Source organism: Myotis daubentonii, chromosome 15 (assembly GCF_963259705.1).
Source record: "Myotis daubentonii chromosome 15, mMyoDau2.1, whole genome shotgun sequence".
Taxonomy (NCBI): Eukaryota; Metazoa; Chordata; class Mammalia; order Chiroptera; family Vespertilionidae; genus Myotis; species Myotis daubentonii.
The window spans coordinates 25,198,349-25,215,054 of NC_081854.1; the positions used below are offsets into that span (position 1 = coordinate 25,198,349).

Here is a 16,706-nt window from a genome sequence, read left to right on the forward strand (position 1 = left end):
TTAAATAAATGTGCTAAGATTTTTATTGATGAAAACTAACATTATAGCAATATTGTCTTTCAGTCCATCATTATACCTTTCCATTTGAGTTAATTCTCTAATTCTTGTACAGTGGTTTATTATTTTTAGTGTATTAGTCTTTTGTATCTTTCATTAAGTTTATCTCAAAGCTTTTAATATTTTTTTAAAATTTTATTGTTTATTTTTCAATTACAGTGGACAACCAATATTATATTCATTTCAGGTGTACAAGATTAGACATTTATATAAAGTACAAAGGAATCAACCTGTTAAGTCTAGTACCCATTTGACATAATGTAAAGTTATTATATTACTTATTCTTAAAATAAAAATATTATTTATTTGTATTACTTAATAATATTTTATTTTTAAATTATAGTTGGCATTCAATATTACATTAGTTTCAGGTATACAACATAGTGATTAGACATTTATATAACTTACAAAGCGACCTTCCCAATAAATCTAGTACCCACCTGACACTATACATAGTTATTACAGTATTAATTACTACTTTCCCTAAGCTGTACCATATATCCCCATGACTATTTTGTAACTATCAATTTGTACTTCTTTTAAATAAATCTTTATTGTTCAGATTATTATAGTTTTTCCTCTTTATTCCCCCCATAGCTCCCCTCAACCTGGTTCCCACCCCAACCTCTGTCCCTATCCCTCTCCCCCACTGTCCTCATTCATAGGTGTACGATTTTTGTCCAGTCTCTTCCCGCACCTCCACACTCCTTTCCCCTGGATTCTATTATATTCACCAATTTATGCCCCTGATTCTATTATATTCACCAGTTTACTCTGTTCATCAGATTTTTTATTCACTTGATTTTTAGATTCACTTGTTGATAGATATGTATTTGTTGTTCATAATTTTTATCTTTACCTTTTCCTTCTTCTTCCTCTTCTTAAAGAATACCTTTCAGCATTTCATATAATACTGGTTTGGTGGTGATGAACTCCTTTACCTTTTTCTTTTCTGTGAAACTCTTTGTCTGACCTTCAATTCTAAATGATAGCTTTGCTGGATAGAGTAATCTTGGTTGTAGGTTCTTGGTATTCATCACTTTGAATATATCTTGCCACTCCCTTTTGGCCTGCATAGTTTCTGTTGGGAAATCAGCTGACAGTCGTATGGGTACCCCCCTGTAAGTAACTAACTGTTTTTCTCTTGCTGATTTTAAGATTCTCTCTTTGTCTTTTGTTCTTGGCATTTTAATTATGTTGTGTCTTGGTGTGGTCCTCTTTGGATTTCTTTTGTTTGGGGTTCTCTGCGCTTCCTGGACTTGTAAGTCTATTTCTTTCACCAGGTAGGGGAAGTTTTCTGTCATTATTTCTCCAAATAGGTTTTCACTATCTTGCGCTCTCTCTTCTTCTGGCACCCCCATAATTCAGATGTTGGTACGTTTGAAGTTGTCCCAGAGGCTCCTTACACTATCTTCATATTTTTGGATTCATTTTCTGTTTGCTTTTCTGGTTGGGTGTTTTTTGCTTCTTCATATTTCAAATCTTTGACTTGATTCTTGCGATCCTCTACTCTGCTGTTGGATCTCTGTATAATATTCTTTATTTCAGTCAGTGTATGCTTAATTTCTAGTTGGTACTTTTTCATATCCTCGAGGGTCTCACTACATTTATCGGCGGTTTCTAGAAAATTCTTGAAAAACCTTATAACCGTGGTTTTGAATTCTATATCCAGTAGTTTGCTTTCCTGCATTTATTTCATTTGTGACATGTTTCTTTGTCTCTGCATTTTGGCTGCTTCCCTGTGTTGATAGAGTGGCTTTCTGTGATGGATGTCCTATAGGGCCCAGTGGCTCAGCCTCCCCAATTACCTGAGGTGGACACTCTTGGTGCAACCCTTTGTGGGCTGTGTGCACAGTCTTGTTGTATTGAAGCCTTGATTGTTGTTGGTATCACTGGGAGGAATTGACCTCCAGGCCAATTGGCTGTGAGAATCAGCTGTGTCTATGGTGGGAGAACTTCTGTGCTGGAGACACCCTTATGGGGAAAGACTTGCTTCAGTGGGGCTTTGGTGCTCACTGAGTCTGCCCCCTGAGTGTGTCCCTTATGGATCTGAGGAGTTGTAATCTGGATGGTCCCATTCTGACCACTGGGTTACACTGGCTCTTGAATCTCTAAGGAGGTGCTAATTTAGCCTCTGCCTGAGGCTACCCAGCAGGAGCTATGGAGAGATCTGCAGATTGCTCTTCCTTGTTTGGGGTTTGGAGGTGCCCAGATGAGGCCCAGCTGTGAAGCAATGCAAGCTGCTGTGGGGCCTTGGTCCTTCTTTTGGATGTTCTGGGTCTCTCTGACCTAGGTGCCATATGTTAGGTAATTTTAGATTGCAAAGGGCCATGCCATTCGTATGCAAAAGCCTCTGCACACAGTTTGCGTGGGGCAGGGGTCTCAGGGAATCAACAGGGCAAAACAAACATGTCTGGCTGATCCTCAGCCCTGTCCTAAGAGGCCCCGGGTCTCAGTGTCCCACAGTAATCACTGAGAGCATCTCTGAGAGAAAGCCACCCTCGAGTTCCGCCTGCTGCCAGACAGTTCAGTTTCTCTCCGTATGAGTCTGGGTCCCCAGAGACTCACCCGGAACTGGAGTTCAGAGCAGTTGAGAGCTTGTGACTCCCTCCCGATTGTCTTTTTCAATTGCCAGCCCTTTCCACGTGCACCTCTGTACCTCTGCACTTTACTTCCGCACCTCCTCTGAGTCTCAGTGTGCTTTTCTCTTTCCTTCTAGTTGTAGAATTTCCACTCAGCCAGCCTTCCTGTGGTTCTGGATGATGTCTGTTTTGTCTTTTAGTTGTATTTTGAAGCGGTTGTGCGAGGCAGCAATTTCAGGTGTTTACCTATGCCGCCATCTTGGTTTCTCTCGCTGTGTCTCTCTCTCTCTCTCTCTTTTTTTTTTTTTTTGTTAATCCTCACCCGAGGATATTTTTCCATTGATTTTTTTTTTTTTTGAGAGAGAGTGCAAGACAGGGAGACAGAGAGAAACATCCACGTGAGAGAAACACATCAATTGGTTGCCTGCTGCATGCACCCTGACTAGGGCCCGGTTCAGGGAGTAGCCTGCAACCAAAGTACTTGCCCTTGACTGGAATTGAACCCGGAACCCTTGGGTACACGGGCCAACGCTCTATCCATTGAGCCAAACTGGCTAGGGCTGTACTTCTTTTTAAAAAAATATATTTTCATTGATGTCAGAGAGGAAGAGAGAGAGAGAGAGAGAGAGAGAGAGATAGATTACATCTTAATCCCTTCCCCTTTTTCACCCATCCACCAACTCCCCTCTCCTCTGGCAACCATCAATCTGTTCTCTGTGCCTATAAGTCTGTTTTGTTTATTCCTTTGTTTTTAAAAATCTACATGTACAAGTAAATCATTTGGTGTTTGTCTTTTCTCTGTCTGACTTATTTCAAATAGCATAATACCCTCTAGGTCCATCCATATTGTTCCAGATGGCATGATCCTATTCTTTTATATGGCCAAGTTATATTTCATTAAATTAGGTACCAATTTTTAAAATACATTTATCTATTGATGGACACTTAGGTTGCTTCCATATCTTGGCTATCTATATATATAAAAGGCTAATATGCAAAGTGCCCCCTCGGGAGTTCAACTGGGAGATCGCTCGCTTACTATGATGTGCGCTGACCACTAGGGGGCAGTGCAGAACGAAGGAAGGCCCCATCCGGCAATTGGCATCTGGGGAAGGAAGGCCTGGACTGCCAGCCAGGGAAGGAAGGCCCTGGCTGGCAGCCGGAAGGCCCCGATTGGCCCTGATTGCCAGGCCAGGCCTAGGGACCCTACCCATGCACGGATTTCGTGCACTGGGCCTCTAGTTGTAAATAATGCTGCAGTGAATATATGGATGCACATGTCTTTTTTGAATTAATGTTTTGTATTTCTTGGGATAAATACCCAGAAGTGGAATTGCTGGGTATAGCCCTTGTTTTAAAGTCTATTTTGTCTGGTGTAAGTATTGCTAGCCCAGCTTTTTCTTTTCATTTCCATTTTCATTAAATATCTTTTTCCATCCCTTTACTTTCAGTCTCTGTGTCTTTCTATCTCAGGTAAGTATCTTGTAGGCAGCATATTTAAAGTTCTTGTTTTCTTATCCATTAAGCCACCCTGTGACATTTACATTTAAAGTGATTATTGATAGGTATGTAATTATTGCCCTTTTGTTATTCATATTTTTTGAGTTTTCTTCCTTCTTCTTAAAGAAGTCCCTTTGACATTTCTTTTAATACTGTTTTGGTGGTGATGAACTCCTTTAGCTTTTTCTTCTCTGTTGGATTCTTTATCTTTGATTCTAAATGATAGCTTTGCTGGGTAGAGTAATCTTGGTTGTATTCTTTCCATCACTGAATATTTTTTGCCAATTGCTGCTGGCCTCCAAAGTTTCTGTTGAGAAGTCAGCTGACAGTCTTATGTAAGCAGCCTTGTAGGTAACTAACTGCTTTTCTCTTGCTGCTTTTAAGATTCTCTCTTTGTCTTTAAACTTTGCCATTTAAATTATGATGTTTCTTAATGTGGGCCTCTTTGGGTTCATCTTGTTTGGGACTCTCTGTGCTTCCTGGGCTTGTATGTCTATTTCCTTCGCCAGCTTATGGAAGTTTTCCATAATTATTTCTTCAAATAATTTTTCCACCCCTTGCTCTCTCTCTCCTCCTACTGGTACCCCTATAATGTGAATGATTTTATGCTTGATGCTGTCCCAGAAGCCCTTTAAACTATCCTCATTTTGCTTAATTTTCTTGTTTTGATTGGGTGTTTTCTGCTACCTCATTTTTTAAATTGCTGATCTGATCATCTGCTTCATCTAATCTATTGACTTCCTCTAATATAGTCATTTCAGGTACTGTATTTTTCATTTCTGACTGGTTCTTTTTTATATTTTCTATCTACATCTTTATGTTTCCTGTCTCTTTATTGACATTCTCACTGAGATTCATTGAGCATCCCATACCCAGTGTTTTGAGCTCTGTATCTGGTAGATTGCTTGTCTCCCATTTTGTTTAGTTCTTTTTCTGGAGTTTTTTTCCTTGTAGTTGAGATATCCCTCCCAATTTTTAATCATCAGACATGGGTGAAGCACCAGCCCATTATGCACCTCTGCCCATCCTGCCAGTCTCCACATGACTTATTCTATATATCCCTAGTTATAAAACTTCTTGTTCAGCTAGACTTCAGGTGATTCTCAATGGTGGTTAATACATAATTCAGTTGTAATTTTGATGTGTGGTCATGGGAGGAGGCAAGCACAGCATTGTCCTACTCTGTCATCTTGACTGGAAACAAAGAGGTTCAACCCCAATGTCATTGTTCCAGCTGTTATACATGTGCTTTGGGTCCGCTATTTATCGGGTTCACTGGATTTTCTCTGATGTTGTTGAATCTGGACCCTTGATGTGTCTATCCTGGGTCTCCTGGGAGCTTCTCTAATGCAGGTGAATGTGAGTCACTGTCCCTTTCTGACCCTGGGCAACCTGACTGAGGTCTGAGAGATTGAAGCACCCTTAGTAGTCCAGTGGTCAGAAAATTCTTAGCACACAGAGGCTGGGTCTGCCTTGAGCCTCATGCCTTGATTGTCCTTGTTCTGAGCTGTATTCCCTTTCCCCACTGAGCTGGTCCCACAGGTGTCAGCTGCAGGTGCTTGAGTTCCCACTGGCTTTTGCCTCACTGGGTGGTCCAGGATGGTGTCTGCAGCAGGGGGAAGGGGAGGGGAGGGGGGGATGTGCTTGAGGTCCCTCTGGCATTTGCCTCACTGCATGTTTGGAGTGGTGTCTGCAGCGGGGACCCAAATACTGTTTCTCAAACTTTTTTTCTTTTTTGCTGGTTTGATTAGTTGTTTTATTCTACCTTGTTTTTCCAATTGTTGATTCAGTCCTCTGTTTCATCTAGCCTACTGTTCATTTTTTCCAGTAATTCTTTATTTCAGATATTGTATTCTTCATTTATGACTGTTCCCTTTTTTATCATTTCTATGTCCCTGCTCATGCTGTTGAGCATCCTTATATTCATTACTTTGAATTCTATATCTGATAAATTGCTTACCTTTATTTCATTTAGCTATTTTTTCTGAAGATTTCCCCTGTTCTGTCATTATGGCCTATTTCTTTGTCTTCCCATTTTGGTTGGCTCTTTTTGTTTTTTTGTTTGTTTGTTTTTTAAATATATTTTATTGATTTTTTGCAGAGAGGAAGGGAGAGAGATAGAGAGTCAGAAACATTGATGAGAGAGAAACATCAATTAGCTGCCTCCTGCACATCTCCTACTGGGGATTGTGCCTGCAACCCAGGTACATGCCCTTGACCAGAATCGAACCTGGGACCCTTCAGTCCGCAGGCCGACACTCTATCCACTGAGCCAAACCGGTTTCAGCCTCTTTTTGTTTGTCATATGTATTAGATAGATCTGCTACAATTCCCAGTCTTCATGGAATGGCATTATGTAATAGGTGTCTTGTGGGATCCAGTGGTTCAGTCTCCTTGATCACCTGACCTGAGTGCTCCAGAAATGTCCCTTGTATGGGTTATGTGGATCCTTCTATTTTAATTGAGTCTTGATGACTATTAGCCCATTTGTGAGTAGGGTTGAGACTCAGCCCTGACCAAGGCATGCAAGCTGCTGTGCAGATGCTGACCAAAAGAAGCAGACTTCATCTTAGCAGGTTTTGGTGCCTGCCAAGATCTCCCTTTGGATATTCTGCTTGTGGAGCTTATTGGATCCTTCTCTGATGTTGTTTGAAACTGGCCACTGGGTTGTTGGTTCTGGGCCTCTTTGGGGGGGACTGTGGTGCAGGCTAATATATGATACTGCCTGTGACTGCTCTCAGAAACCTGTTTGGAGCTACAAGTGATCCACAGTTTGTGTTGTCTCTTCCGGTCCTGAGTGCATGTGGGAAAGACCAAGCTGCACACTAAGGCCAGCTTTTATCAGCATCAGGCCTGAGGGCAGGTCAGCAAAAGTTCCAAGGCAATCTGGATCTGCCTCTGCTGGCTTCTACCTGCCTGTTAGGCTCCATCACTGAAAGAGCTTCTGCTGTACTCCTCAGCAGGGTATAAGCTCCACAGGGTATGGTGAGAGGGAATCTAGAGAGTGGGGCTATTGCTTTCATCCAGGCTGATGCCACAAAGAGGGAAGTACTACACCCAAGTAGACGGCATCTGCAGTATGGGAGAATGACTCACTACAAGGATCTTTGGAGCTTTCCCTTCGGCTTTCTCCTTAGAGCCACAAACCTCAGTCTCTCCTCATGTGACTCTCGTCCACTCTGTCTTCCCTCCACCAGAGCCCAGGATAAGTAGCTGCGAACAAAATTTTGTGTTGACCCTTTAAGAGGATACCATTGTCTTTAGTGGACTCCCATCTCTTTCTGCTGGACAGAAACCCCTCTGCTTTTCACAGACTGATGTAAAATGGTCACCTCTTCCAGGTTCTAATGCTCTGGGTTGAAGCATATGGCTTTGGGTTAAGACCCCAGCTTCTCAGGTGGAACCTCCTGCAAGTCAGATATCCCTCTGGATCTTCAGCTGCCACCCATGGTAACAGGACCAGCCCTTTTTGCTTCTCCACCCTTCCAATCAGTCTCAATATGGCTTCTTATGTAGATCCTTTGTTATAAGACTCATCTCTAGCTAGTTTTTAGTTGATTATTCAGGATGATTGTTTTATAATTTGGTTGTATTTCCAGTTTGTTCCTTGGAGGAGTTTGTAGCTTCCACATACTCCTCCAATATCTTGGGTCTCTATAAGTGCTCTTAATTAGATTCTGGAAGTTCTCTCCTTTTCCTAGTTTTCCAACAGTTTTATTATGAATGGGTGTTAATATTAATATATACTCTTTCTGTATCTGTTAAAATGACCATACTATATTTTTTTAAATCTGTTACTGTGTGTATCTCATTGATTAATTTGAATTTTAAATCAACTTCAGACTCCTGATTTGAACCCCATTTTAACAAAGCACATTAACTTTCTTATAGATTGCTGAAATTCGTTTGCTAATATTTTAGTAAGCTGTTATGGGTGATTTTTAAAAATATTTTTATTGATATCAGAGAGGAAGGGAGAGGGAGAGAGAGATAGAAACATCAGTGATGAGAGAGAATCATTGATTGGCTGCCTCCTGCATGCCCCACACTGGGGACTGAACTGGCAACCTGGGGATGTGCCCTGATTGGGAATCGAACCGTGACCTCCTGATTCATAGGTTGATGCTCTACCACTGAGCCAAGCTATGCATAATTTTACCAAAGAAAGTAGTCTGTAGTTTTCTTGAAATGTCTTTGAAAAGTTTTTATCAGAATTGTTGTCAGCCATATCAAACAAATGGGATGTTTCATCTTCATCTGTTTTCTTACAGATTTTTGTAAGATTAGTACTATTGTTTCCTTAAATCCTTCATGAAAGTCATTATTAAGCCACCTGGGCCTTACCTTCATTTTTATAATTCAAGACTTCTGCTTACAGCCCTGAGGAAATAACAGAGGCTGGAATTATATTTCTACAAGAAACAACTAGAAAACTGGACAAAACTATTTTCAGATATTGAACAATAGGCAGCACAGATCTGGATTCTGGAGAGAATAGAGACAAATGAGATTAACTCTACTTCATTCCAGGATTTCATCTGAAGGCCCAGTCCAGATTTTAGTACAGAGAAATTAATCCAAAAAGAACTTAGCAATTTACTGACTTGAGGGGACCAATGTTGTCACTCAAGAAGAGTAAGGTGGCTAGAATATATAAAACACACTTTTCCCCAAAAGGGAGCTATGCAGAGAAAGAGTTTCCCTTGAGTCTTTAGCTAAAATATAAGTCCGCACCTATGTAGGTAAAAACTCCTTTAAACTAGACAAGGACATGTTCTAAGGAAAACACAATTATCATAGTGTTTTAAGACAATTCCCATGGCCTACTGTACGAAAAATAATTTTAGTTTCCTCTAGCCTGAGTGGAGAGAACTTGTTAATATATAGGATGGACATTAAATAGACACCATAGAAAGGCCACACTTGATAAATGAGGTTGGATTTGCCATAGATGAAAGACTTTGTAAGATTTTCCATAAAAAAAATGTAAACAAAAGCATACAAAGGATTAAACCAATCCACATATAATTGCTGTATATCTGTTGGGTTCTCCAGGATGGAAAAGCTAAGATGGAGTTAGGAGTATAATAGATTTCTTAAAGGTTACATCTATGGAAGAGAAGAGAAGAAAGTAAGGCCCAGCTAACATAGCTCAGTGATTGAACGTAGATCTATGAACCAGGAGATCACAGTTTGATTCCTGGTCAGGGCACATGCGCAAGTTGCAGGTTCTATCCCCAGAAAGGGGCGTGTGCAGGAGGCATCCAATCAGTGATTCTCTCACATCATTGATGTTTCTATCTCTCACTCTCCCTCTCTGAAATCAATAAAAATATATATATTTTTAAAGACAGAGGTAAGATTGGACATAGAAATCTATCAAACCATGGTACAGATCTGATACCTGCAGAATGAAAGGCAGATGCTAACAGGATTGGGAAGGGAGAGCCTCAGACCATTATGCAGAGGTGACCAAAAACCAACCTAACAGAGCAGTCTGAAGCAAAGATTATCCATCAAAGATATCCCATATGGACAGAAATGGCCTGTCCCCTCAGTGTTCAGACGTTGGATGGAGGTTCCCTTGGGAGACCCTAGTTTGGTTCATAATTCAAAGAGCATCCTGAAGATGCTAAAAATTGGAGGCTGTCAAGGTACTACACTGCATGCACATGAATGTCAAGTTGTTTTTTGAAAGGAGGTCCTAGTGGTGCAGTTCTATGGCTGCCACAAATGCAACGCAGTCTTTCATAAAAAGACCAATACTCTTTATGAAAATACAACCATATCTAAACTCAACAACATTAAATTGATAATGTCTGATGTCCAATCAAAAAATTAGTAAACATATGAAGAAACAAGAAAATTATGACCCATAAACAGGAAAAAACTCATAGTCTGTAGTAAAAATAAGTCAATAAAAACAGATGTAAAAAAGGTAGAGGTGATGAATTTGCAGGTAAGGATTTTAAAACAGTTATTATAAATGGCCTCAGCATCGTCAAGATGGAAAGCAAAAATGAATATAACATATCTCTTCAAAATCTTAACCATAGAAATAAAAAACAAATAAAACATCTAATGTTGCCTATTCTATATCTGAAATGAAAAGGAATATCCAACTATGTGTGTAAAAAACACATATTAAATGTAAAAACACTGGCAGGAGAAATATAAAAAGATGAAAAATATAGATACCATGCTGTCTTATAGGTTATCCAATGTGAGGATAAGATCAATGCCCCTACTCACTCCAAATTTGGTCCAAATGTCAAGATGAAATCTGACTTAAGACTTTTTGGGGAGAGAAGGAAAGATTCCCAAGCTATTCCTAAAATGACTTGAGAGAGCAAGAAGTATTTTTCTTTGATGTTTATTGTGGTTAGAGGGTGGGCCAGGTGGAAGTTCTACTTGTGGACTAGGGCTTGCATGGTTTAAACTTCCCACGAGCACCAATGAGAGAGAACATGCAAGCTTTCTTATTGGCTTGATCAGGTGTGGGGCAAGAGGGGAAAATGAAGGGTGGATTTAAGGAAGTTGTCAGCAGTAAGACATAAAAAATGGAATCAGACTCTATTAACACATGCAAACACTAAAAAGAAAATGGGAGTAGGTACACATCAAAGTAGATTTCAGAACAGAATATTACTGTGATAAAGAGGGTTAATTCATCAGAAGTTCTAACAGAGCTGCAAAATACACCAGTGGAAAAGAATTAAAAATGGCAGGACTGCCGAAATCAGTTTGGCTCAGTGGATAGAGCGTCAGCCTGTGGACTGAAAGGTCCCAGGTTCGATTCCGGTCAAGGGCATGTACCTTGGTTGCGGGCACATCCCCAGTGGGGAGTGTGCAGGAGGCAGCTTATCGATGTTTCTAACTCTCTATCTCTCTCCCTTCCTCTCTGTAAAAAAATCAATAAAATATATTTTTTTAAAAAAATCTTTAAAAAAAAAAAAATGGCAGGACAGTAGGTGGATGCTGCACAGAGATGCTCCCAGGAACAAGCTGGAATTACAACTGAAAAATGGAAAGGCTTCCTGAATAATCAATGGAAAACTCACAGGAGAGAACCCTGATACCCGAGGACTGAAGGTGGAGACCACATAGAGACTGGTAGGAAGGGTGGAGGCATGTTAGCCAGGTTCGGACAGACAGCAACTGAAGTCCCGGAGAGACATATCAGCTGTGGTGGGGCGCCACAGACAACTCTGGGATCTAATCCCCAATCTTGGCTCCCCAGCAGAGAGCACCAAACTGAGGAGGGTACCCACATAACATCTAGCTGTGAAAAGTAGGGGGGTGCTGTCTGTCAGGGAATGGCAGCTGAAAGTTCGGGTACCCACTTGAAGGGCCAATGCATAAAAATTCCCTGTGGAGCCACTCACCTTGTGCTCTGACAGAGGGAGAGTAAAGTGAACTGGAGCTGTGAGAGCAGAACCCAGGACTGGGGACTCAGGGAGATAAAGCTCAGAAAGCAGACACCCCAAGTTTCCTGGGCTGAGTCATTCCCTTATACAGTGGAGGACATATTTCCCAGATAGACATTTGCCTTGCCTGGGGAGAAGACAGTCAACACAACCTATTGAAAAACACCTTGCTCTGAGGCCACTTAAGAGATTAAAAGTAACAATTAGCCTCCAGGCAGAAGCAACAGCCCCACCCTGTTGAAAAAAACTCACCATACCTGAGGATGATTGCCTGGGGGCAATTCAAGTCTGTGGAGGCTTTGAGTCTTTGCCTGATCCAATTTTTAAGAAACAACCTTTAGCACTGTCCTGCACTAGAGATTGAGAAGTGTAGAGGATCTACCTAAAACATAGTCACAAACCCAAACAGACAGCCAAAATGAAGAGACAAAGGAACAACCCTCAAATGAAAGAACTAGCAAATTCTCCAGGAGATGAGATAATTAAAGCAGAGATAAGAAATTTATCTGAAACAGAGTTCAGAGTAATGCTGGTAAAAATGCTCAACAGCATGAAAAAAGATATAGTAACTATGAAAAAAGAACAGTCTGAGATAAAAGAATGACATAACACAAATAGCACACTGGAAGGAATACAGAGCACATTAGGGGAAGCTGAGGATCAAATCAGTAAATTGGAAGACAAAGTTGAAAATATCACTCAATCAGAAAAACCAAGATGGCGGCAATGGTAAACACCTGAAATTGCTGCCTCGCACAACCACTTCAAAATACAACTAAAAGACAAAACGGACATCATCCAGAACCACAGGAAGGCTGGCTGAATGGAAATTCTACAACTACAAGGAAAGAGAAAAACACACTGAGACTCAGAGGAGGTGTGGAAGTAAAGTGCAGAGGTACGGAGGTGCACGTGGAAAGGGCTAGCAACTGAAAACGCGGTTGTCTTTCTCAATCGGGAGGGAGTCTCAAGCTCCCAAACTGCTCTGAACTCCAGTTCCGGGCGAGTCTCTGGGGACCCAGACACATACGGGGAGAAACTCGACTGTCTGGCATCAGGCGGAACTCGAGGGTGGCTTTCTCTCGGAGGTGCTGGCAGCGATTACCGTGGGACACTGAGACCAGGGGCCTCTTAGGGCAGGACTGAGTATCAGCCATAGCTGTTTGCTCCGCCCTGTTGATTCTCTAAGAGCCCGCCTCACCCAAGCTGTGTGCAGAGGCTTTTGCATATGAATGGCCTGGCCCTTTGCAATCTAAAATTACCTAACAAACTGCAGCTGGGTCAGAGAGACCCAGATCATCCAAAAGAAGGTTCAAGACCCCACAGCAGCTTGCATTGCTTCACAGCTGGGCCTCATCTGGGCACCTCTAAATCCCAAACAAAGAGGAATCTGCATATCTCTCCATAGCTCCTGCTGGGTAGCCTCAGGCAGAGGCTAAATTAGCACCTCCTTAGAGATCCAAGTGCCAGTGTACCCAATGGTCAGAGTGGGACCATCCAGATTACAACTCCTCAGATCCATAAGGGACACACTCAGGGGGTAGACTCAGTGAGCACCAAAGTCCCACTGAAGCAAGTCTTGCCCCATAAGGGTGTCTCCAGCACAGAAGTTCTCCCACCATAGACACAGCTGATTCTCACAGCCAATTGGCCTGGAGGTCAATTCCTCCCAGTGATACCAACAACAATCAAAGCTTAACTACAACAAGACTGTGCACAAAGCCCACAAAGGGGTGCACGAAGAGTGTCCACCTCAGGTATTTTGGGAGGCTGAGCCACTGGGCCCTATAGGACAACTAGCACAGAAAACCACTCTATCAACACAGGAAAGCAGCCAAAATGCAGAGACAAAGAAACAGGTCAGAAATGACAGAAATGGAGGAAAGCAAACTACTGGATATAGAGTTCAAAACCACGGTTATAAGGTTTTTCAAGAATTTTCTAGAAACCGCCGATAAATGTAGTGAGACCCTCGAGGATATGAAAAAGTACCAACTAGAAATTAAGCATACACTGACTGAAATAAAGAATATTATACAGAGATCCAACAGCAGAGTAGAGGATCGCAAGAATCAAGTCAAAGATTTGAAGTACGAAGAAGTAAAAACCACCCAACCAGAAAAGCAAAAAGAAAAAAGAATCCAAAAATATGAAGATAGTGTAAGGAGCCTCTGGGACAACTTCAAGCATACCAACATCCGAATTATGGGGGTGCCAGAAGAAGAGCGAGAGCAAGATATTGAAAACCTATTTGAAGAAATAATGACAGAAAACTTCCCCTACCTGATGAAAGAAATAGACTTACAAGTCCAGGAAGTGCAGAGAACCCCAAACAAAAGAAATCCAAAGAGGACCACACCAAGACACAACATAATTAAAATGCCAAGAGCAAAAGACAAAGAGAGAATCTTAAAAGCAGCAAGAGAAAAACAGCTAGTTACCTACAAGGGAGTACCCATATGGTTGTCAACTGATTTCTCAATGGAAACTATGAAGGCCAGAAGGGAGTGGCAAGAAATATTCAAAGTGATGAATAGCAAGAACGTACAACCGAGCAAAGCTATCCAGCAAAGCTATCATTCAGAATTGAAGGTCAGATAAAGAGCTTCACAGAAAAGAAAAAGCTAAAGGAGTTCATCACCACCAAACCAGTGTTATAAGAAATGCTAAAAGGTATTCTTTAAGAAGAGGAAGAAGAAGAAAAAGGTAAAGATAAAAATTATGAAGAACAAATACATATCTATCAACAAGTGAATCTAAAAATCAAGTGAATAAAAAAATCTGATGAACAGAGTAAACTGATGAATATAATAGAATCAGGGGCATAGAAAGGGAGTGGACTGACAATTCTCAGGGGGAAAGGAGTGCGGGGATGGGGGAAGAGATTGGACAAAAATCGTACACCTAAGGATGAGGACAGTGGGGGGGGGGAGGGGTAAGAGCAGAGGGTGGGGTGGGGACCGAGTGGAGGGGAGCTATGGGGGGAAAAAGAGGAACAACTGTAATAATCTGAACAATAAAGATTTTTAAAAAAGAAAATATCACTCAGTCAAAGAACCAAAAAGAAAGAAACAAGTAAAAAAGCAGGAGGACAGCTTAAGGGAGCTCTAGGGCAACGGGAAATGTAACAATATTAAAATAGTAGGTGTGCCAGAAAGGGAGAAAGGAATAGAGACGGTGTTTGAAGAAATAATGGTAGAAAACTTTCCTAACCTGGTAAAGGAAAATGTCACACAAGTTCAGGAGGCACAGACAACCCCAAACAAGAAGAACCTAAACAGACCCATGCCCAGCCACATCATAATTAAAATGCCAAAAATTAAAGACAGAGGATCTTAAAGGCAGCAAAAGAAAAACACACACATAAAACTGTTACCTACAAAGGAGTTCCCATAAGGTGACACCTGATTTCTCATCAGAAACTCTACAGGCCAGAAGGCATGAAGTACTCAAGGTAATGGAAAGCAAGGATCTGAGACCAAGATTACTATATCCAGCAAGGTTATCATTCAAAGTAGACGGTCAAATAAAGAGCTTCCCAAACCAAAAAAAAAAAAAAAAAAAAATAGGCTAAAGGAGTTTATCACCACCAAGGCAGCATTACAACAAATGCTAAAGGGATTTCTGTAAGGGATTGCTGAGAAGAAGAAAAGGCAGAGAAACCTAGCCATACAGAATTAAGATGAGTATAAATAAGTACCTCTCAATAATAACCCTAAATGTAAATGGATTAAATGCACCAATTAAAAGGTGTAGGTTAGCTGAATAGGTACAAAAACATGACCCAACTATATGTTGTCTACAACTGACCCATCTCAAAACAAAAGACACACACAGGATGAGAGTGAAGGGATGGAAAAACATTTTCCATGCAAATAGAAAAGAAAAACAAAAGCTGGAGTAGTAATACTCATATCTGACAAAATAGACTTTAAAATGAAGGCCATCACAAGAGACAACAAAGGTCACTACATAATACTAAAGGGATCGATCTAACAAAAGGATATAACCTTCGTAAACATATATGCACCCAATATAGGTGCATGTAAATATATAAAAAAAACTTCTAGAGCAGTGGTTCTCAACCTTCTGGCCCTTTATATATTTTATTGATTCTTTTTTTTTAGAGAGAGAGGAAGGGAGAGGAATAGAGAGTTAGAAACATCAATGAGAGAGGAACATTGACCACCTGCCTCCTGCACACTCCCCACTGGGGATGTGCCCACAACCAAGGCACATGCCCTTGACCGGAATCGAACCTGGGACCCTTGAGTCTGCAGGCTGATGCTCTATCTGCTGAGCCAAACCAGTCAGGGCTGGCCCTTTAAATACAGTTCCTCATGTTGTGACCCAACCATAAAATTATTTTCGTTGCTACTTCATAACTGTAATGTTGCTACTGTTATGAATCATAATGTAAACACCTGATATGCAGGATGGTCTTAGGTGACCCCTGTGAAAGGGTCGTTCGACCACCAAAGGGGTCGCGACCCACAGGTTGAGAACTGCTGTTCTAGAGGACTTTAATGGAGAGATTGACAAGAATACAGTGATAGTAGGGGACTTTAACACCCCTCTGACTTCACTGGACAGATCTTCCAGACAAAAACTTAACAAGGAAACAGACTCTAAAGGACACAGTGGATCAGATGGATTTAATAGACATTTATAGAACATTTATCCCCAACACAGCAGAATATACATTCTTCTCAAGTGCACATGGATCATTCACAAAGATAGTCCACATGTTAGTACACAAAACAAGTCTCTATAAGTTCAAGAAGATTGAAATCTTATCAAGCATCTTCTCAGATCACCGTGGAATGAAATTAGAAATCAACTACAGTAAAAACAACCAAAAACATTCAAGCACATGGAGGCTAAATATTATGTTATTAACCAATGAATGAGTTATCAATGAGATCAAGAAAGAAATCAAAACTTCCTGGAAACAAATGAAAATGAACACACAACAACCCAAAGTCTCTGGGACACAGCAAAAGACATCCTGAGAGGGAAGTTCATAGCACTACAAGCATACCTCAAAAAAAAAAAACAACTAGAAAAATCAGTAATAAACTATTTAACCCTACAACATAAAGAACTAGAAAGAGGACAACAAGAAAAGCCCAGAGTAAGT

At 40.9% G+C, this 16,706-nt stretch overlaps 1 protein-coding gene across 15 annotated transcripts in view; it reads left to right on the top strand.

Annotated features, from left to right (window-relative positions):
* ZNF382 (zinc finger protein 382) overlaps positions 1–16,706 on the top strand; it is a 50,713-nt gene that overhangs the window by 12,995 nt on the left and 21,012 nt on the right. The window contains exon 5 of one of the 15 annotated variants that reach the window (XM_059666900.1): positions 7,481–7,589. The exons of 13 other annotated variants lie outside the window; for them this stretch is intronic. In XM_059666900.1, the coding sequence (XP_059522883.1) occupies positions 7,487–7,589 (103 nt within the window). In that variant the 5' untranslated portion in view covers positions 7,481–7,486. Of the gene's footprint in view, positions 1–7,480; positions 7,936–16,706 lie in introns of those variants that run through there. One more of the 15 variants, XM_059666901.1, reaches the window with a different exon arrangement.